This window comes from Gallinula chloropus, assembly GCF_964237585.1.
Source record: "Gallinula chloropus genome assembly, chromosome: 1".
Classification (NCBI taxonomy): domain Eukaryota; kingdom Metazoa; phylum Chordata; class Aves; order Gruiformes; family Rallidae; genus Gallinula; species Gallinula chloropus.
In genome coordinates this window covers 80,647,090-80,670,480 of record NC_140085.1, presented here as the reverse complement: position 1 = coordinate 80,670,480, position 23,391 = coordinate 80,647,090, and the positions used below count along the sequence as shown (strand labels likewise).

Below are 23,391 nucleotides of genomic sequence, written 5' to 3'. Positions count from 1 at the left end.
TATTGGCTAGTATCTCAGATTTGATACATATATCTGCGGCTTCCCTTAATTCTTAGCATGTTAGGCTCCGTTAACTGAGTGATCATCAAGTTTTTTAATCACATTCCTTCCTCCTCAGTCTATCAGACACAGAAAACAAGAGCCATTACCGAATCTTTAGTAACTACTGCAACAACACATTATATATAATATATATACACACATAGATAAAATGCTGTCTCAAACTTTATTCAACTTCAATGCTCCATTTTTATGCATATAATTGGAACTTAAATCTGTAGCAAACTATTATCATGGCCCTCAATTATAAAGTTCCTATTTTAGTATATGTAAAACATACAGAAGTTATGAGGTCTTCAAGAAAAAAGCTAACGGCATTTGTCGCCAACATGTTATTTTTCTCTTAAGTGGTATTAAACACGAAGGAGTTTCCTCATTTGCCAGTACTGAAATAAGACATAAAGGATTTAGCCTTCAAACCCAGCCTCCAAGCCCTTTAACTCTTTGTGCCTTAGCATTCCATCAGCTGTTACTATGTTAATTCCTAACAGCTCAGTTATCCTGCTGTCAGCACGACTTGGCCACAGGAAATCCATATAGTTTTAACAATTTAAGATACAGTGGGTTTGGAACAGAAGTTACTCTCTTCACTAGCTCACCCAATAATTTTTAAACAAAGAAAGACCTGAAAGCACTAGGCAGCCTTCAAGGACAGCGAAGAGGATTCTGACAGGCAGCTCTCTTACCATCTTCAATATCATAGGCGTAGGATGACAGGCGCAGCGTGGTGGCGCAGTACTCGCACTTGAAGCAGCTGCGGTGGAAGAACTTGCCTTCGGCGCTCAGCCGTTCCATCACATAGACCCGCTTGCGGCAGAAGTAGCAGACGTCACTGCCGCCCAGGTTCTGGGGGAACTCCTTTTTGAGCGAGCCCTAGGCAGAAACAGGCATGGCTCAATCAGCGTGTGTCCGGGCTCACCTACACTCCACGGCTGTATTTTCTCTCCACTTAGGCAGACAGAAGAGCACCTGGATGCTGCAGTTCTCGGACATAATTCACAGGTTTAACCAGGAACAACAAAAACTAACCTTACTGTCCAGGGAAGAAGGTCCTAGGATGCCGTGCCTACACGTTAGGAGTAAATAAACTCTGGGTGGAAAAGTGGACACCAGTACCATTAATAATGGCTTTGAAATAAACAACTGAAGGAGACATTTAATGGAAAGTCAAAACCCCTCAAACAGCAATCCTTGGACCTACAGTATCAAAATCGGTATTTCCTCCAGAAAACAATAATGCAGAAGCAGCCTCAATGGATCACACACCTTCAAAACTATGGCAAGCAGTTTCTCTAACGTTTATGCCAACTCTTAGATGCTGAGATTAGATTCAAACATTTTGCAAGGAAATTGAGAAGAGTGAGGGCAGATGGAGAAAGGGAAATTAAGTCTTTCACAAAGCTAGGACAGGTTCCATCAGTGGTAGTAACAACTGGACACTCACAACACTTCAGATCTACGGCACATCTAGTCACAAACACGCATCATCTTCTGTACATTGTCTTACCAGTTCCTTCTTGTCTAGAAGGGTTTTGGGTTGTTCTTTCCTTTGAAGCTGATTGGCTATCTGCTCAGCCAATGAGCTCACTCCGCCTGTGTACATCTTTATATACTTCTACCAGATGAAGGGAACAAAACAATAGGGCAGTGAGAAAAGGGAGGGGAAAAAAAATCAAATTAAAAAAAAAAATGACTAAAATGATAACAGGTTAGGTGGTGAAAAGGTGCAGAGAGGTCAAATCATGCCAAGACAGTGGACAATATGAAGTGACAAGTAGTAAAAGCAAAGCTAGCATCGTCAGAAATTACCAGCACAGTCCAGGATCAACTGTGACAATGGAAAAGGTGGCTTGCATTTTGTATTCCCTACATGATCTAGATACACTATAATGATGAAGAAAGCAGATCTCATTTTCATTTGTGGGGTGTTTTGCACTGGGAAACCTGAGCACAAACAATTCTCAAAGACAAGGCCAAACACAGGTTAAGATTTTAGGTTCCAGGTAAAATTTGCATCAGAAACAAAAGACCTTTCAGAAGACACGTTACATCATCTAATGCAACATGCTGATCACAGCAGCATATTTATATGCTTAGCAACTGGAAAGAAATAATTTACAGAGCATTCCTACAACAGGATGAAATCCTTAACTAAGGAACTTGTAGTGATTCAAAAATACGCATTCTTCCAATGTTAAAAATACAGAGAGGTTTACATGGAGGAAAAGAAGAACAAAAAAATAAGGAAAGATGCAAGAGCCTAATCCAAAGCATTAAAGCCATGCCTGCATACATCTGGAACATACAGTTGTTCAACTGTGAACACTGCTTTCTGACTAGGCTTTTCTCTACCATGGGTATTGACTAATTCCATGACTCTGCAGATCTAAAAACCCACCAGTATTCCAAGAAATCTAGGCAGGTTGGTGGTTACCTTAGATGTTACAACACAAGTGTTTGCAAGCCATCTTCAGTCACTGCAGGAACGCAGGGGAAGTGTTTTTCACAGGAAATACTTCAAACCGTTGGCAACAATTACATGGTGAAGAACATTACGCCATCACATCCCTGTTAGCGCAATCGCACCGCAAACACCGTGTATTCCACTCAGAGCAGCAAGGAGCACACCAAGCAATTTCCCTTTTCCAGACTAAGAAGCATTATGAATGTTTCTAGCTGGAGTCTCCTCAGCAAACAAAGGATCATCAGCAACACACTCCAGCTTCTGGCAGGTGTAAAATACCAAGGCTAATAGAACTTAAGTCCTTCCCTTCAGAATACTATCTCATAACCTACTTTACTCACACAACAGAACTTGTCTGAAGCACACTATTTCCCACAACTAATAAACCAACATAAATTTTGTATGTGTGATTTTTAGCCTTTCAGGAATGTTTAAGACCTTCACATGTTCAGACATGAGAACAGCAGGAAGCATCACAAAAAATGAAATTCACCACAGAATGGGTAGCACTGTGGAGAAAAGTATTTTGGAAAGGGAGTGTTCAGCCATCAGAGATGACCACTGCTATCTCTAAAGTCCTAATTCCCTAAGCTATGTGCCACTGCAGTAATGAGGGTTTAGTTCCCCCCCACAAAAAACTTGCCTCTGCTGATTCCACCCCAAAATACATATCAGACTACTTATATATGCAAGAAATAACACATGATTTGTCTTTCAGATTCCATATTCTTCCTCAGCCAGCATGTGCACACATATATGTACAGAGTTGCCTTTCAATGTCATGCACCGTGTCTTGTCAAAAATTACAGTTTACATGGTCCCCACTGGAAGAAGTTTCTTCTTATTCAACATCAATTCTTAACCACCAAGCATAATCATCCGGCCAGGAGTTTTCCACATTCCTCTAAAAGACCAGAAACCTCTGCGGCTTTTTAAGTTTTCTTAAAACATAGCTCAAGCTTTTCTCTGAGAAACATTTTCTTTCAGTTGAATCAGATTTCCTCTGAACAAGTTTTGATTTGAAACCTTCATCCAACCTTAACTGCAGATGCTTCAGGATCTTTAAATTTCTACAAGCATATATGAAGCTCCATGCTTAAAAGCGATTATGCCAATCTTAACTCGCAATACCTTGAACTATTTGGTGCGGGAAATTTAGTTGCTCATTTTTTTAATTTGAGATTCTGTATTTCTTGTTTGGTTTGCTGTTTTCCCTGTATATCACACATCTGGACTAATAGTGGACCTTAAATGAAGCATTTTATCTTTCCTCCCATGGGCAAAAGCCTTCAAGATACACAATGTTCTGCAACATTTTCAAGAGCAAAGAACCCACTCCAGCTTAGGTCAACTCAAGTTCCTGGTGTTTATGTATGACAGCTGCAACTAGTTCAAGTTCTCAGTGATTTTTCAGAAAGCCAAAGTATCTTTTATTTCACACAATCCATTAAGCATTTATGCATAAACACATTCTGTAGTTTGGCTCAAGATCCCAACAAAAGCAGCAAGCAAAACAAGAAAGCTTTCCTGCAAAGCCAGAAGGGCTATCAGTGCTCAAAAAAAGACTGATTCAAGAGTGAGATGTACCACAAGCTTTTCATTTACACCAAGTGTTAAATATATTTAGTTTCAAGCTGCTTTACGGCTGACAATAACCAAGCTATGCTGCAGGCTGCCTCTGGCCTCTCCCTTGTGCGTGAGTCTGCAGAGAGGTTGTGGTCTGCAGGTGAAGCATTGCAAGCCCAGCCACCTCCTGCGGGGTGTCCCTGGCTGGTGGGACTGGGGTGAAGCAAGCCAAGGCAGCGGAGTGCACCTCGCAAGGCTCAGGCTAACGCTACCTGTCGAAGGGAGTCGGATGAAGGTGAGGAAGGGCGATTAGAAGAGCGGAGGCTAAGGGAGAGCTCCCACTGGTCAACAAAGAATCGGCGAGACGGTTCAGTCTCAGGCTAAAAAATAAAAGTCAAAATAATCATACAGTGCTACAGAGAGAAGAGAGGAGAGAACAGAACACTTAGGCCCTTCTCCCCACCATCGAAAACGTTTTCTTAAATACACTTGTAGGAAAACTTGGAGAAGAATGTCCAGTCTGTCTTTCCTTTCTCCCTACTGAGATAGATTAAGTTATTCTTAATTTGCTCTTTATTAGGTTTTAAGTTATTGAGGACCATTTGGAAGCTCTTACCTACTTCCACAGATGTCCAACCTCCTGTAACCCAACCAACAGAGAGCCACTGGCAAAGATCCCAAAACAATTTCCTCTGCTCCTCCTGTATCTCTCATTGTTCTGCATTACTGGCCCAAGGCACTAAGATTGTATTTCAGGTCATGTGAGACCTCTTCTATATTTTAACTATATGAACCAAAAGCCTATTCTCCTTGGGGATGGAAGAGGCAAAATTTTAACTTGTATATATCGCCAGTAATCAGCTAACATTTACTGCAAACTGTTTCCACACTAAAGAGAGTTAAACAATATAAAGCAATCCACTGTTCTTGCTTATCAAAGGGCAAAAAACCTGCCCAAAACCCAAACCAAGAATCTGTATCCTTCTGAAGTTGATTCCTCACAGGAAGACCCAAAATTTGGTTTTCCAGCATACTCATTTCATTATCTCTACAGGTCATCTCCCAAGAAATACTCCACATAAATAGGGAAAAGCCTCAAGACCTGGAAGTATCAGAGAAATAGTGCTTGTAGAAAGCATTCCTAGAAAGTATAAGCCAGAAAGAAAAACTATGCAAATACAAAATGTTTGTCCCTCTTAAAAGGTTTTCCATCGTCAAAGGTGAAAATAGATGTCATGTAGGTGCATGACCCATGAAAACAGCTACTGAGAATTGCCTAGCCTCAAGAGTAATATTGCTAGACAAAACACAAAATGGTTTTCGCAATTTCCCCAAATTAAAGAAATTACTGTTTATATACAGATTTTCTGTACTTAAGATCATAATTTCATCAAAATATTTTTCTGCTGTCTTTCATTCTCTTACTACTCTTTTTTTCTTGTTTCCTTCCCTTAAATCCCACACCATAACCTATCATTGCCTGCAGTGTTCCAACATCTGTTTCCTCTTTTTCCTCCCTGCCCTACCTATTTTATCCTTCCCTCTACACTGTTTTCTCTGTTCCTCCCATATTTTCTCCTTAATTCTGCACTATACAGAAACTAGATAGGTTCAAAAATCATTTCTATCTGCACTGTAATGCTGTTAATCTTTTCCAGGAGCTTAGAAGTGGTAGAGACCACCACAAAAGGTAGAAGCAAGATATTTTGGTCTAGATGTATTATCATTGCAACTGAGTAAGGAAATGCATATGAGCATTGCTGCCCTTGGATCATGCTCAAGATCGTCAGTTGTGTCACCCATTAACAGATGTTTAAATCTGACTCCTTACACAGGATTTTATGGTTTCTTATATACCCTCAAATTCTATCTCAAATCCAGTCAAAGTCTGGGTCTTCCTTCCTTGAGAACAGCTTCACTGACTTTAATGATCAGCAAAGACAGCATTCCCAAAAGAACAGCAATGGAAAGTGACCTAAATGTTATAAATTTCCTTTAGACATGGCTTGGAAGAGCTATACCCATCAGAAGTACTGGGACTATTTATACTCCATCCCAGGAAGAGAGTTATTTTGGATGGTTAACTCAAAACAGTGTTATGAAAAAATTCACTTATGGAGATAGTGTTTTCCAAAAGCACTCTCCAGTTTGCCCAATGCTGCTGAAGATATCTGAAACAGAGATTGGGCCAAGCAACAAGAAACCAAAGAAATGACTGCTGAGGTTGGCATGACCCTGTGTGCCAGAGGCAACACACTGGAGAGAAAATTAAACACAAAAGAAAACTAAGCCAAAAGTGTACACTGGAACCAAAGTACATCTGCACAAGTGGCCAACTCTACTGTTGGAAGTAGGTGTACAGGAAACAAGGACACAGATGTAGTACTTCACAGCCAGGAATTACACTTGAAAAAATGTTGGATGTTCTTGCTTCCAGAAGCAAGTAAAAACTGTGAGCAACTCACTGGTAAATGACCACTGTGACATGATTTGATCAGGAGAGCAGCTGGCTTTCAGCATGTATTTTCTGAAGCTTGGAGGCTGTTTCTTACCTTGTATTGTGTTATGAGAAACAAGAAATGCCACCCATTAAACAAGACGACAGTTAAGAATGGGCAAGTAGGAGAAAGACACTACACAAAATAGTCTAGGCTGTGTTTTCTTAACCTCATGACTGCACAGCAATGGTCATTGTATTTTGGTGAATTTTTCCACCCCTCTGACCTTAGACATCACTGGTACCCAGAATCCCACACTGATACAGGACACCAGATAGGCAAGGCTGTAGTCACCTGATGCCTCATGGCAGGTCTGGACTCCAGGAGGGCAGCAAGCTGACATGCCCTTTGCTCAACATTCTCAGGCACTTGGTCATCAGAAAATAAACGAGGAGATCTCTGTGAGGTGAGGAAGGAGGGAGGAAGCAAACAAACCATCAAAAAAGCCCCTGAAGGAATAGACACCCGAACTGCTAGACAAACGGTATGAAATTCACATGCAGAACAGTAAGGGAAGCTCCCAGGTAAAAACTGGTTTTATCTCCAATAAATGGAAATTACTTATTTCCAGTGTCTACTGTTCGAATAATGGGCCAAATTTTGACCCTCAAGGCCAAGAAAAAAAAAAAGTTGAATTAGCTGTTATTCACAACTCTCCTACCTAGGACTGCTGCAGCCAAAACCAAACAAGCGTGTGGCTTCTCTGGCATTACCATCAAAAAAAAAAAAACAAACCTAACCCAAAAAAGAGAAAAGTGGCATTATCATGCAGAAAGGAGCTTATGTGCCAACTTACTCCACCACAGTCCTCGATTCTCTACAATTTCCTTTACATATCTAAACCTGCACATACTTGTGTTTCTCAAACCTTGTGCACAGAAACACCTTTTTTTTTAGGGTAATGCAGTTTTCAAAGAGTTAGCTCATGGCCACTGGCACATGGAACGTGAATGCTGTACTTACCAGATGGAGGATATTTAATGAGATTGGCTCGCTGAAACAAAGCACAGCAAAATAAAGCTATCACAGAAGTTGCTGGCTTTATTTCTGCAGCTTCACTGCCCTACTTGTTCTTCCTGCACTGTCCTATCAACGCATCCCAGGCGCAATATCTGACACCTCTGCTATTCTGGTCTTTCGTATCAATCTCCTTAGGCTGTTGTGTGGTGTATTTAGCGACGTGGAAAAAGAGACCTGGCCTGTGCCCTGGGGTACAAGACAAGACTATCACGTAGTATCACCCAGCCTTCAGCTAATTTGTGTGTTGAGTTCAAAAGTAAACAGGCCAGGAACTACAAACGTGTGCGTGATGAACCACAGGTTTGATCTGTTGAGAAAGCCAGGGTGCTGCTACATATTGCTAATTGTCCTCCAAAGCAGAACAGAAAAGTGGGTTCACACCCAATTTACGAGAAACATTTATCCCATTCAGATACATTAATAATACTCCCCACACTTTCAGCTGCTTTCAGTTCCACCTACTCCTTCCTATTAGATCATTTTCAATAAAACTGGGGCCTATTATAAAGCAGTGGGTTCCTGTGCCACTGCAGACACATGCCTATTCATTTTCTACTGCCTGTCAGAAAACATTTGGCTCGCAAGAGGCTTCTGTTAGAGCACATTCTCAAAGTTGCAACAGTTTTATAGCTGGCTACCACTTATGACTTAATTCATTCAAAGCCTTTACAGGAATGTCAATTAATTTGTCAATATGAATTCAAATCAACCAATTCTTCTGTCTATCTTTTCCCATGCTCCCGTGTAATACTGACCCATTCAGACAGACCGCTGAATATTTCATTGTTAAGAAGGGCTTCAAAGTCTCTATGCTATAAATAATGCCTCATCGTTTTTCCTTTTACTTTGGCCTGTAGGAGGCAGGATGGAATGCCAGTTGTTTAACCATCCAGAAAGCAAGCAGTGGAAACAATGCACCCATGTCTGCATGAATTAGCACAAAACATCACTCTTCTTGTTCTGCTACAGGCACAGCACACTCAATAAAGACGTGGAAGAGAAAAAGAAAACCAGGAAGAGCTTAGGTGCTAGATTTAAGGCAAAATAAAAGCATATAGCAAACTGTTGATGAAGGCTTGTTACGCATTTATGTGGGTATCACACAGAAATAATCACTCCTAACTGGCTCTCAGCAGTTCCAGCGTGTTAACAGCAGCATTAGGATAAGTGTGTTTCACTACCCAGTATATTTGCTCTCCATATTGCACACATCCACCACAGCCTTGTGTCATCAGCATCCATGCCATGTGTTCATGCTCTTTACCCTTTCCTGTCTGGGACTCTGCTCCCCAGGATAGTCGGCACCAGGTTCCCTGTTTCTCTGCAGGCAAAAATTATGAGCTTAACAACAAACACAGACCAACTTCCTAGACAAAACACACTTCAGCTAGTTTTACTTAGGATGCAGGCAGAAAAGAGGCCATAACCATAGCAGAACCGTTTTTTTAAGAAGAATATTCTAAAACTGACAATAACAACTTGGATGCTCTAGAGAAAACTTCAGAAACACAGTCTGTATACATCCATATTAGGTCAGTAAACCACAATAAAGCACCCCAGTGTAATGAAATTAGTACAACAAAGATGATAAGACACTCAGGATAAATCATAGTGTGATGTTAGATCAAAGGAAGGAAATGGAAAGTTTAAAAGACGTGGCAAAATGAATGCATTAGAAGTGCAGAGATACAAGTTTTAAAAGGCATCAGAGTAACAAGGACATAGATCCATCTGTCTTGCTGAGGCCTGGGACAAGATTTATTCAGGAAAATAAATCAGTCCTAAGGAGTATCTCCAAAAGCAGACACCTCTCAAACAGTCTAACAGATCAGTGCTGTAGTGCAGAAGGTAAAAATTCCCAAGAGTTAAAAGGGGGAAGCCAAATTTTTTTACTATTCTTTGTCTGAGCAAGAAGTTTTCTACAGGACACAACACAGAAAATGGTCAAAGTACACTTGGACACAGCAGCAGTTGGCGCTTACAGCTGAACTAGACAAGAGGACACAGGACAAACACACACCTGGGGAAACTAGGGAGGGAAAATACACAGCTAAGGGATCCTTAGTAGCTGAAAGCCAATTGCTTTTCCTGGAAAATGAATCCCATGCCACAGAGTATAAAAGCAAAACTCAGCATTTAACTGCTTTAGTTTCTCTATCTGCAAGCTTTGGGAAAACCTTTCTTCTCTCATAAAATGGATGTCGACATTTTCAAAGGATGCTGACAAGAGGAAGGCAGCCAGCTATCACATCGTGTAGTAACCTTACACTCAATGCACTTTAAATGCAGGTTTTGCTAATGAAAAGGCCTTTGCTAATTAAGAGAGCTTTGCCCACCCATTCTACCTACACTTCCATTCCTGTATCCTTGCTTGCACCATGCTGTCCACAGTGTGCCAGAAAACTCACCAGGTTTTTGTTAGGCCAGTTGTAAATTAGATTATCAAGCAGCCCTGACCTATCTTGCTGATGCAGACACCAGAGAGACAGCAGGGAATGTGTGCTCCAGAGGCTGACAATAATCAGACTGGATTAAATGTACCATGTAACAACATCCTGAGAAATGACAGCAATAAGGCTAATCAAACTTTATGCCCAAAAGTAAGTTTTGGCTGCTCTGCTAGAAGGTAAAGTGCTTTTACAGAGTTTATAGGCATGAAGTATTCAGCAGAGAAACACTTTTCCACCTACAGGGAAATTTATTTGTACAACTCCCATTTAAAGTTACAGGAAGTCTATGCTGCCTTTTATCACTTAAAGGTTAGTTCAGGATTGATCAGGGAGGAGTCGAATTTATTATTGCAGTAGGAAAACATAACAAAATTTAAAAAAAACCCCCACACACAACTAAAGCAGCACGATGACCATGTACAACAAAACACAAATATTAAAGGATTTCAGGTAATATTTAACTAGAAGGACAACAAACACATGCACAACACCTGTATGCACACTTATACACTCTGTCCAGAACAGCCTCTGCTCCAAATTCAAACTCAGACAGAACAAACACAAACTCTGGTGAGACAAAGGCTTGGGTGTGGGGAAAACCAAGATAACACATAGGACATGTGCTGGCTACTGCACCGCTCTAAAAAGGCACTTCATACAAGTGATCCTGAAAGAGCTTCACAAATACATGGGCAAATTTTAATTCACATTTGTTAAAATGAAGAGCAGAGATGGAGAGAAGTTCTATTCTATTTCCCTGCACTACTCCAAGCATTTAATTTCTATTTTGCTGCAACTCAAAACTAGAAAATGCTACTGTAATTACAAATTAGCCTACAGTAAAATCTCAGGATATCCAGTGCATCACATAATCATTACAACCATACTTACAGTGAGCTAATGCCAACCTGTGTTTCTAATCTAAGATGTTGAAGAAATCCTATCACCATCCGTAAAAAGGAAACTGGAAATGCATTTTTAAATGGGATACCTGGTAACTGATCTAGTCACTTGTACAAGTAGTAATGAAGAGAGAATGACAGAGCATGCAGAGGGAATCACCTGCAGCCTGGGATACGGTGGAGAGGAAGGTGGAGTGGAAGAAGAGAGCATGATCACTTTTTTGGGGCAGGTCCGACAACGTTCTTTATTCCTCAGCTTTTTTTTTTTTAAAACAAAAAAAGAAAAAAAAATCATAGTAATGGTAGAAAAGAAGTAACATTACCACTGGCTTTGGTGAGACAGGCCAGAACACACGGACCGAGAGACCACGATCCTCTCACAGTTCTCACAAATGACCTAAAGCCACAATCTGTCTGCAGCTGAAAGACCAGTTTTTCACCCATGGCCAAACAATCACACGTCCATCTGAGAGATTCTTCTAGGGACAGCAGGTACTTCTATCAATCATCAGTTGAGTTTCTGATTCAAGGTCTTACAATCAGTGAAAAGGTACAACTCTGAACTCTCTTTGCCTCACAAAAAATTACTTATTGCTGTGACTTGTAATGCTTAAAGATATCCATCCTGTTGGCCTCATCACTCTTGCTTTCAGGACTGAACTCACAGTAGTCTGTTCTCAGCTTCAGATCCCTCCTCCTCTAAGATATTAAACCATCTCAGGCAAGTTAAACTGAACTGGGCCACTCTGGTAGAACAGAAACATAAGTGTTTTATAGCTAAAATGTAGCCATATCTAATAGTTTGAATAATACACAATGCACATACACGTTCTCATTTTAGTGTGCCAGAAAACATGCCTTTCTAGTTCTGTACTTCCTGACTTGGTACTGTCTTTTCTCCAACACTTTTATTAGTGTATCTTCTGCCTGACTTTTTTCTTTTGAGTTCTCACCAGAGCATATCTGGAAATTGTTGCACTGAGAAAAAAAACAATTTGTGTATTCAAAGGCACTGTTAGATAGCCTCCAAAGAAACAGTATGGTAAAGATATTACAGGTGTTCCTTACTGCTCTTACAACTGAGCTGATGGTAATATCTGTTTGTGTGTTCTCCTCCCTTTCAAGAAAAAAAAGTATCAACTCTCCTAATTCAAGCAGATGCTACAAGCAGCTGAAACTAAAGCACATGACTTCGGACTGAAGTGGATGATGAACATGTACATGTTATTTCAGAAGGCTCAGTATGAAGTCACTAATTTCTAGCTGAAAGGGTGATACCATTTTCAACCACTGCGGCTGTTCCTGGATGAAGGCCGATTTCAAATTTCAACTTTTTCACAAGGGTGTATTTTTCCATGGCACATCTCAGAATACAACACTGCACAGGTATGAAGTACACGTTCTGTCCTCCAGTAGGATGCACCTCTGAGCATGCAAAGACAGAGACGGCTATAGAAAAGAGGAAAGGTATCAACTGGTTCCACTAAGAAATTAAGGAGGAAAAACACTATCTGCAGAAATCATTGGTGGTGTAAGCTCTCTTCTGTTTTCAGTTCCTGCTGACTGCAGTCACCTCAGTCATTGTATATCTTCAGAAACCAACATCATTACTGGTAAGAGTTTATATTGCTGCATTTTTATCACACTTCAGGGGACCGACTCAAAAGAACACGCATCAGACCTCCAGAGGCAGAAAAGACTTTCACCGAAGGGCATGTGATCTCCATCTTACAAGCTTCTTTGCACACATCAGTGATTTAAGCTTACGTATTACACACATCCCTTGTAGATTGTAGGAGAGCTGTGAAGCTATAGCAGAAAACTGATGAAGGCTGTAAGCCAAGAGTCTAGAAAGCTAGGACAAAATGCAGTTTACAAGGCTCATCTCTCATACTATACCCAATGAATCAGATCCTCTTCAGACAGACCACATGGCTTTTCAATGGTTTCATGATCCCTGATGAGATGCTTTTTCCCAAAAGCAGCTAAAATGTCTTGGAAAACAACAGAACACACTACAGAAGACATTTCTATGCAAGTAGGCATTCCTTGGAGGAGATTAACCAGCATACCATGAAACACAATCCATTTTCTAGAAGACAGTACCATCACATAAAAAAATTTACGTGTATTTCCACTGTGTGCATACACTTAACAGTATCTTCATGCATTACTAGCTGCTGCTGAGGTGTTCATAAAAGCACAAACCCAATTTTGACAACACAGATCAGACATTGTGAAAATGTAGCTCAACAAAGTAAACGTTATGATCCAATTCACCAAGAAAATGCAGGCCACGCAGAACACTGTGAGCAGCAGATTAATAAGCTTTTTAACCTGCTTCATTTTTTGAAGGTTTTTCCCTTCCAGGAGAGATGCCATTAAAAGTCTTGTGCTGAAAGTAAACACTGCTTCCGAACAGATTCTGCCAGATCTCACTCTTTCTAGGAACTCTGTCTTAGCAAGTTACCCTACCCCACCTGTACAACAGACTGTCTGCCTTAAAAACTCATCAAAACTGCTGGCCTTGTAACTCTAACTCCAGGGCAAAGCAAGATTCCTGACTTAAAACTGATAAGCATGTACATTGAAAGAAGTCCACATGACAGACACTGACAAGCAATAGCCCAAGGCAGATGTAAGTTTTCCATCAAAACTGGGGGTCCAACCCAGACAACATTCTTGGCAACCACAGAGTTTATCTCCTGCAATTCCTCTTATGCTTTTGCAGTTTTCAAGACACAGGACCAAACCAATCAAACACAAGACATAAAACTTTTTCTCCCAAAGACCGCCAAGGACCTCATCTTCATTCTGCCTATTGTGAAGAATGTTCAGGGAAACCACATCATCACTTTGTCCCCTCAGGAGCTGCTCCTCTTCACAGGACTCTTCAGTAGACATTATTTGCTGTGTGATTTATCTTATATGCAGCCACTCACAGAAGTTTCTGCTCTCAAACTCTTGACACTTGAGCCAAACAAGACTACCATTTCTTCATGTAGAGCTCTTTACAGCAAACATACATCCTCTCTAAACTGCTCATCAGGAGCAATATTAATCCTTCACGGTATCTCCAGTAACACATACTGGTACCCTGCATCAACTCCACTGTTGGTAATCATGGCCCAGAAAACAGCTTTGCAGCTGGAGGGCCCAGTGTGACAGTAGAAAGCTGTTTCAGTACCACAGTAGGACACAGTCGCGCCGCTATCAGATTCTGCCCGAGCAAACAAATTGGGAACCCCAGCAGCCAGCTGAAGCACTGCCTCAGCAACAACTTCCTGTGGGCTGGATTTCAGTCCTAACTTGCTAAAGCTGGCTGCTTGGCTCAACAGATGACTTCCTGCCTCATCTGCTCTCTGATCAGTTGGGAATAAATTATTTTATATACCACCATAGCTTTTGAATAAAGGCAACTGAACCTCTTTATCTCCCCAAGCAAGTAATAAGAAACCTTTGGAATAGGGACCACGATCTTACAGAATCCTGCAGACCGTTCATCCTTGAGACCCAGTTTTCTTCTTCTCCAGTTCAACTGTCAGACAAAAAGTACTGAAAAATCCAGCATGAAACCTGGACCCAAGAACCAAACATCTTCTGTTGATGCAGTGAAGTCTATCAAGGAAAGATCATGCACAGCTGTAATCCTGAGGGTGAAACCATCCCCAAGGCAATCGATGTCAGTGTTGAATAAAATAACGTAGGTCCCCTGGAAGTACAACTGTTACAGAAAGATATTTCAAAGACCTGCCCTACATTACTGCCTATATAGAGGGGGACAGGAAGATATTTTTTTCCTTCCCCGCTCACTTCCTTTTTATTCAATCAAGTAGTGCAAGTGAAAACAAGAACAACAACAGCCTGCTTCCTAATGAGGAGCAATGCCTCATCATAAGAACAGGAAACAATTTTTTTGTCATTTTTTGATCAATTACAAAAGGGTGACAATAAGAACTCTTGTGTTTACTGTAAAGGCTTAATTATAAAGCCTTCACAAACCGGAAATAATAGTAGGTTTCAATACAAATCTCAAGGCACGTGATCTTCTCCAAGTGCTAACACACCAATCTTCATCCTTCTGAACGGAGATAAACTGGATTGCATTGTTGTCTTCCTTTCTTTTTTGTGGGTTAACACAAGTAGTGCTCATCGACTGACTTAATACTGTACAGTCATATGATGCATCAGTTCTTTGGGTTCTCCCCCTTTACCTGGCAAATTTGCTTGGATGAGACAATGTAGAAGAAAAAACACAGAATCTAAAAATAACGTTGATATATTTTTAAGACTCTCTTGACAGTTCTACTGGCAACAATTTCCCTGGGTTTAGGTCATCTTTCTTGGAGAGAAATCTTCTAGATCGTGGCACTGGTCATGACATGCAGCACTCACTGTGCTGAATGCCTTGACTTCCATCATCAATCCATAAACACGCACAATGGTGAATTTCCAGACTAGTGTCTTCATCTTGACTCCAAAGTATGCACTGATTATGCTGCAACCAGAAAGCAGCAGATGTTTCTCCAAACTATGACTGCCAGAAAAATGTATCTCGACATTCTCAGAAACTTGATGAGGTCATTTGCACCAGGCAACAGGGGAAGCAGAGGAAGCCAATGAGATAAGTATCCCTATCTGCCTGAAAAGATGGTCTGTCACAAGCCTTGCTATTGAAAGCGCGCTGCTGAAAGAGAAACACTGACAATGACACTGGGCCAAAACACACAAAAGAAAAGAAAACAAAATTTGATACCTGCTGATCTTTCTGCTGTTGATCCCTATTCTGACTCCCCCTGTGGCAGAAAACCTAAAATTTACTTAATTCACAGTAATACAGAACTCTGCAATGCAATCAATCTGAGAAGTTGGCAAGAACAGCCACGTTTGTCAGAGAGAGAAGGAAACCACCGTAAAGTCTCCTGTAACTGCAGAACACACAAGATTTCACATGTGAATAGCAAAACTGACAACCCATTTTACTATATGTACCATGGAAGAGCTGTATTATATATGGTGTGACACCTTTTACCCCACTGGTTGCAATAACTGCTCATGTATTTTCTTTTTCCTATCAGAGAAATCTCTAAATATTTCAGATGATAAAATGTCTACACTAGGTCGCCTCTGTAGGTAAGATTTCTGCTGAAACATCCACTGAAATCCTGGGAAGTTGAAACTCACATAAGAGGGCAGAAGAAAATTTGATTAAGTCCTTTTGAAACATTAAACCATGCAGATGTGGATTTTATTAATTCAAATTTAAATTATTTAAAAATAAAGAAGTCTTACAAGGTGCTAGAAAGGGACTGTTTTAAAAACAGGACAACAATAGCTGGTGCTGGGTGCAGGCAATGCATTTATTCATAATCAGTTTCTTTACCTGTTTCCACTGGGGAATGGGACGGCCCTGCTCTCGTCTGCTGGATGGTTGGTTGTGAACACGTTCTTGATAAGGCAGGACAGGTTGCTGCATGCAGGTTGTAGGGGAAGTGGGTTGGGACCAAGGAGGAAAGATAAAATAGTAAAGGAAACTCAAAGAAAGCCAAAGGAATGGGATACAGAACATGACAAGCAAACATTTAAAGAAAAAATAAATAGAGTAGGGGAGAATCCATTAAACAAGTAAAATATAAAAAGGGGAAACACACATCCAAAAATGGGAAGCTACATGTGTTTTTGGACCTTCCCTTTATGCTCATCCTTCCTTCAAATCAGCCGGGTTGTTCCAGCCAATATGTAGTGGCTGAGGAAGCATTTGATTGGTGAAGAGTGGGGTAACGTGACTGTTCTGAGATTATGTTACACTAGCACTGCTGTGCAGCGTAGCATAAACATACTTGACCTAGCTGCAAAGCAGCGAGTAGGTCAGGTCCCACTTGCAGTCCGGTTATGGCAGCACAGAGCTTGGACACAGGCTATGAAGACAGACTACACGGCAGAGCAAGAACTCAGGCAGTTAAACCATATTGAGCCTTGTACCACTGACACTGCACTGCTAGCAGCAGCTTGAAGGGACTCGATCTAACTTCAAATACAATTGCCCCACAGTTGCAGTAGTTCAGGTATCAGCCTGAATAGCCAGCAGTCATCAGGAAACCCCAGAGTGACACAAATATCCTGATTGCAAAGAAACTCACAGGAATTTATCTGCTGCTCTTACACACTCATACAAAACTTAATCACAGTTCACAAGAACAGACACATAACGTGGCATGAAAAAGTTCAAATCAGAAATTACATTGTAGTTCTTAAATGTTACAAATGGGATATCCCTGGAAAGGTTTTCAACAGTAATAGTACTTGTAAAAGAACCTAACTGCTGATAAGATGCTTTTGGAAGAGATTATATAACATAATACAGGCAATAACAGGGAAACAAGACTTTCATTGGGAAGTTCTTGCCTAGCCCAAACTCCAAAATTTAATTTTTTTCTCTTTTGAGTCAGTTCCACTCTTCCCTCTGAGAGCCTCTGAAGTAGAAGAGCACCATCAGCATCCCATCTCAAGGAATGCATGCTATTATTCACGACTTCCCTCCATTCATTTAAAAATAAAAGGGGTTTACTATCCATTTCCTACCTGTCTTCGTAAGCTTGAGGACTGAACTGGCGCATTCTCCTCAAACTTGGCCAGTAGCTGGGTTGCCATAGACTTGACTTTATTCTGATTCCCAATGGCAGCATCAATTCTCCTCTCTGTCAGGGCACTCACCAGCGTGGGCCTTTCTTCTCTGTAGCTTTGTGGGATGTCCTCCTAACAATCAGCAATATCAATATATAACAAGATGCAGAGAGATCACCTTTTCCTCTCTACTCCTTCACTTTAAGAGTTCTCTAACTCAGTAAAAACACAATCTATTGGTCTGCACTTAAACTCACATTTTTATTTTCTTTAGCATGCCATCAAAAGTTCTGTTAAACTTTACTTGTATTTTAACCTTATTTGATACACTTACCTACCAAGAAGACCACAGTTGAAACACTCCTGTGAATCCACTGACACAAAGCAAAGGCTTATCTTCAAACCTTTACTGACAACTCAAAGCACTAAAGTTAAACTCACTTGGCTATAGATATTTCAAGTGAAGAACTCCCTACTAAAAATGCTTTTTCACTAAGCAAGGCTAAAGTTTAAATATGAATAAAAATCCTGGCCATGCTATGTGACTGTACTAAATGAAAGTTTTATTCTACGTGTCCTCATCAAATCAAATCAAATCAAAGTAAATTGCAGTAAAAATAGAGTATGAGGGAACGGTGACATTTCGTTTGTTGTGTACTACTCTTTCATGACCATCAGTAAAATATTTGCACTATAGCTAAAAGAAAGTGCAATCTCTGAAAAATAATTCGTTTTTATCAAAAGTACCCAAAATCCAAACAATGGAACCACCTGTCTGGATATAGAAAACAAAAGGACAGAAGTGGGAACAATGACCTACCACTTTTTCCTCCCCTGAAACCTTCCTCGCTGTTAATACTTACATCCTCAGATTGGCTAGTTTTTCTCCTCTTTCCTGCACCATCCAGTTCCTTTTCTTTTTTGTCCTGCAAGTGGAAGGAGGAGATGAAAAAACCAAAAGATAATGGGTCTCATACCTTTCTGGTGTGAGATAAATGTCATCAGTGCACTTAAATAAGCTTTGCTAACACAACTGACTAATTCTCTGGGGTCATGTTCAATTTAAGAGGATTTTTACCTTCAAATTAGACATTCTTTAACACTTACAACTAAGTGGGCACTGAGCAACCTGTTATACTCCAATGCAAAATGCATCCCCACACACTACCACAAGGCTAGGATTTTAATACTGAAAATATACCACTGATCCAGAGTACATATTATGGATGCAATTCTGCAGTTACAAGTGTCATGTACTGCCCCATGCCGAGAGCTGTTGAACACACGGTCCTTTGTACACACGCAGCAGATACAGGTTTACAGATACAGTTTTAGTACCCCTGACTTGGACAGCAGCCTAACAGACACAAGTGTTATCAGGACTGTGGTAGGACTGATCACCTTTGGAGTGCGTTTCCGAGAGATGCTTTGTCCCAGTTTACTGAGAAAAGAGATGGGTGATTTGGTACTGGCAATTAGGGCAGCTTTTTCTTCTGCATTCAGGTCCAGACTATCTGTTAGCAAAATCAAGCAAGACAAGGGAAAGCCAAGAGATTATTTCTGTGGTGTTATTATTAAATAAAAGGCTGAAGGACTCATTGGTTTTTAAACACACAATTCCTTTTCTTAAATTCTCTGTACAATATAATTGTAAGGTCCAGAATGACTTTCTCAACTAACCTGCTTTTTCATTTTCCCAAAACCAAGTCTCCCTTCAGGGTTAACAACCACCCAGGTTTGTGGTTGTTTATTTACTTTCATCTTTACAGATCATGATCACCAATATTCTTAAGGAGAGTTTAGAGTTCTGGAGGTAATACCCGATGCACATAATATTTTTAAAAGGCTATTGAACACAATTATTTTCCCCACCAGAATGCCAAACTTGAATTATGATCATCAGTAGTAAAGAAACACGTGTAATAACACTATTAATATTTAAAAGCAGGCTATATTGATTTGTGTTAGGCAATTGCATCTTTCAGTTCTAATCAGAGAGCATTCATTCCTCATTGGCCTCAAGTTATTCTCACCATTCACAGATGGTAAACAGATATAAAATTTGGCCAGTGTTTTGTAATGAGCTCCTAAACACCTATTAGCAGGGCATCTCACGTTAGCCAAGGCAGATGAAGCCCCAGTTGTAGCAAGAAGCAGAAAACGTATCCAGTAGTGCTGACGTGAGTTTAGAACTTTTGAGGATATTGTGTTGAGAACATTGCTTTATATTAACTCATTTTTTTGCTCCTCTAAGAATTCAACTTGTATGATGTAAAGTTAATGAGTAGCTGGTACAAGCTTATGCAGAAGAAGCATTAAGGTAACTGAAGCATTCATCACATTCATCCTGAAGCTGCCTTTAAATCTAAGAGACCTGCCTCAAACTCCTTACCGCTAGAGGGGATGGTGTCTTTGAACATCTCATAGAACTGTGTGAGGTACATCACCATTGACAGTTTATCTGGCTCTCCAACAGATGCCATTTCCTTTCCAGTCATAATAGGAGATATTCCAAACTCTTTTTCAGCAATGTCAAAGGCCAGCTGGTTATTCTTCTCCACATTGTGCTCATCCAAAGAATCAAAGTCTCTGCGAAGGGCAGAAAGACAGCATGCACTGAATCAAACAGAAACTAGCCCCCCTTTCTTTTTATTAATGTCCCTTTGGGAAATTGCAGCCAATTCAGATTTCAATTAAAGTACCAGAACCTTTACTCCGCTCACTTCTTCCAGACAGCGTTTTCCCATTCTAGAATCTGGGCACTATTTTACCCAATATACATGTATGAGGATGGATGTCCCCCTTGCACTTCCAATCAGCATGCTAGTGCACAAACTATTTAAACCGTGGGTCACTACTTGTAAAAAAAAGCAGCATAAAAGTCTTTAGAAAGAGTTACTGTTAAACAGAAGATTTATAAAGGGCTATGTAGAGACTTGTTCATGAGAAATTTAACTGAAGCTATAAACTATTCCTGAGTAACTTCACAGAGAAAAGACCTGTCAATCAATAATGCTTTCCAGTCAGTACCAATTTGAAGCTTAATTCTGTCAAATCATCCAGAAGGGAAAACGACAACACATTTATCATCATGTTCATCGAGCTATTATGACCTTCCACTCTGCTGGTGAATCACCACACGTTAGCTTCTATCAAGTTTAATTGAATTCATTTCAATCCAACTCTCCACAAGTCACAAACACGTTGCCTCAGTCTCCATACTGTTAGTTCCAAGTACTACCAACGCTCTGCTCTCCCCAGTTACTCAGATCAGCCAGTTACTCACATTAAGTCTGGGCGGTATCTGTGGATAATGGCACACAAAGCTAGGCCACTTTTCCATGACATCGTGAGATCCGTCACATTCACACCAGCATATCCATCAGTTTGCCTCTGGCACCAACTAAGCAATTTACTAGAGCGAGCTACAGACTCTGGAAGAAATCACATTTTAAGTAGAAATGTAAAACATCTCTCTCATGAATTCTAAAACAAATGAAACCCTGAATCAACAACTTAAACAGCAATTTCTTTCTACAATGACCAATACAGAACAGAACTCTTAGTTGTTTGGTTTTGTTGGTTGGTTTGTTTTTTAAAAAGACCCTAATTTTTATTTTAGACCCAAGAAAGTATTTTTGTTTTCCTAAAACGTAATTACCTAAGTTATAACTTGCCAGGCTATTCACCCTGGCCCTTGTAAGAGGAGCCCCAGGAATTATAACACAGTCACAAAGGCTTGTTTTAAACATGATCAAAGGGATATCCAGTGGCACAAATGCTCTCTAAAGCCCAAATATACTATTTCTAATGGAATAGCTACAAATGTACTTCTACAGCTTTTTCTTCTCTCTTGAAAGCTTTCCTTTAAAAGCACTGACCTGCTTTGACCTTGCCTTACTGCAAGATCTGACAAGATTACAGCCTAAAGGGACATGGCTGCAGGTCAAAGAACAAATCAAAAGACTCTATAGCTATTCAGCGGCAAAAGGGAGGCTTAGCAGCAAAGTGCCACTCAGAGTCCCCAAACACTATCTGGGCATCCAAAGGCAAGGTATGCAAAAGGAGAAGTTCCACATACCCCTCAGGGTACAGGAGAAGTAGAGAGATGCTGAAATGCTTATCACAAGGCATCTAACTTCCAGAATAATGCAAGCAAAGTGAAGTTTCATTTAGTTAAGCTAAAGATGGGATTAAGCAAAGCATGACCACAAAAGACTGCACAGTATCTACCTTCTGCTATGTTTGTATGTATTCTGAGTTTAGAACAGTTAGAGTAAATTCAGGCTAGACTTCTGCACTCTAGGTTTATTGTTACAGGACAAAGCAGATGAAAAAACACTTGCATAAGCAGATATGCTTAGAAATGTAACAGCATTACAAAGCAAGGGAAATTAGGCAAACAAAAATATATTTTTATGTTACTTAAAGCTTGAAAAAATGGAAAATTAGACTACTGATGAAACGATTTGAGGGTGACAGAGCATTGGAATAGGCTGCCCAGGGAGGTGGTGGAGTCTCCATCTCTGGAGATATTCAAGACCCATCTGGATGCCTATCTGTGCAATATGAGCTAGGGAGCTGCTTTGGCAGGGGGGTTGGACCCAATGATCTCTCAAGGTCCCTTCCAACCCCTATGATTCTATGATTGCCGGATACTTTTTCTAAAACAAAAGAGACTGGTTAAATAATACTTTAGAGCTTTGCTATTCTATGTCCTGCATTGATGCACCTCTGGAATGCTGAAAGGAATGAAGCAGTAGCCAAGCCTACCATTCCGAGTTAGCTTTGGTGTCCTGGAGTTCACAAAGTTCTCTATTTCCAGGTGAATGTCTTTCAAGTCTCCTGTATTATACAAGTGGCGTACCTAAAGTGACACAAAAAATTTAAAAATACCAACATGTCATGCAACCAAGATCCATACAGGAAGACAGGACAAGAAAAAGACATCCAAATGCACAAAAAGGAAGCCAAGTACACTTATGTTCCAGAAATCTCTAGTCCAAGAACTCCCAGAACAACAAAGAACACCTAGTCAATGCTGAACAGCCTAGCTGACTGCTGCTCAGTGGGTATCAAATTGCAGTGACAGACTGCTGTACTAGATTATTACAAAGGAAACGTGTGTGCACACACATGCTATTCTCATGTATCAACACAGCAAGGCTGAAACTGTCAACAAAATAAAAAATTCCTAATCAGGAATATGTTAAATTACAGAGGTTTACTCTTGACTGATGTATCTGCTTTTTGCTGCTTCCAGGCTACACTGTCACATCTGTTCCCAAAACATTAGCTTCAGTTCACCAGACTGCAAGCACACAGAAGCACCGCCCAGTTACCTGCTGTGGCCGCAAGAAGTTGACGTTGATGTTGGGATAGCGGGTGGCAGGATCAATGCTGTAATGGCTGAAGTTTTTACTCACATTCTCAGGGGTGGTCTGAGGCAGCAGCCTATAAATGCTTTCCCTTGGGAAAATAAAATGAAAGAAAAGTTTTGGTTTTGGTTTTTTTTTTTTGGTTGGTTGGTTGGTTGTTTTAGTAAGGTTTTGTGGCTTGGGGGTTGGTTTGTTTGGGGTTTTTTATTTTGCCTTTCTTGGTTTTGGTTGGGTTTTTGTTGTTGTTTTCTGTTTTTTGGTTGGTTTGTTGTTGTTTTTTGAAGACATGCATCACTAGTAATACTGCTAAGTCAATGCTGGAGAGATAAATACACAGATCAGAAATCTAACCACTTCAGACACTGAAGAGCTAAGTTTCAGTATAAATAAGTGTATTAAAATCTGTGATTCAATGCAACTTCAGAATCA

At 40.4% G+C, this 23,391-nt stretch overlaps 1 protein-coding gene across 4 annotated transcripts in view; it reads right to left on the bottom strand.

Moving 5' to 3' along the window:
- Positions 1–23,391, bottom strand: part of MICAL3 (microtubule associated monooxygenase, calponin and LIM domain containing 3) — a gene marked incomplete at its 5' end in the record, with an annotated part of 103,921 nt that overhangs the window by 68,097 nt on the left and 12,433 nt on the right. For 3 of the 4 annotated variants that reach the window (XM_084267763.1, XM_084267764.1, XM_084267765.1), the window contains 14 exons: positions 747–933; positions 1,568–1,675; positions 4,363–4,470; positions 6,883–6,987; positions 8,873–8,929; positions 11,121–11,216; positions 16,344–16,430; positions 17,543–17,716; positions 18,448–18,510; positions 18,986–19,098; positions 19,977–20,173; positions 20,871–21,018; positions 22,358–22,451; positions 22,927–23,053. In XM_084267763.1, coding sequence (XP_084123889.1) covers positions 747–933; positions 1,568–1,675; positions 4,363–4,470; positions 6,883–6,987; positions 8,873–8,929; positions 11,121–11,216; positions 16,344–16,430; positions 17,543–17,716; positions 18,448–18,510; positions 18,986–19,098; positions 19,977–20,173; positions 20,871–21,018; positions 22,358–22,451; positions 22,927–23,053 — 1,664 coding nt within the window. The remainder of the gene's footprint in view (positions 1–746; positions 934–1,567; positions 1,676–4,362; positions 4,471–6,882; positions 6,988–8,872; positions 8,930–11,120; positions 11,217–16,343; positions 16,431–17,542; positions 17,717–18,447; positions 18,511–18,985; positions 19,099–19,976; positions 20,174–20,870; positions 21,019–22,357; positions 22,452–22,926; positions 23,054–23,391) is intronic. The other variant, XM_084267766.1, reaches the window with a different exon arrangement.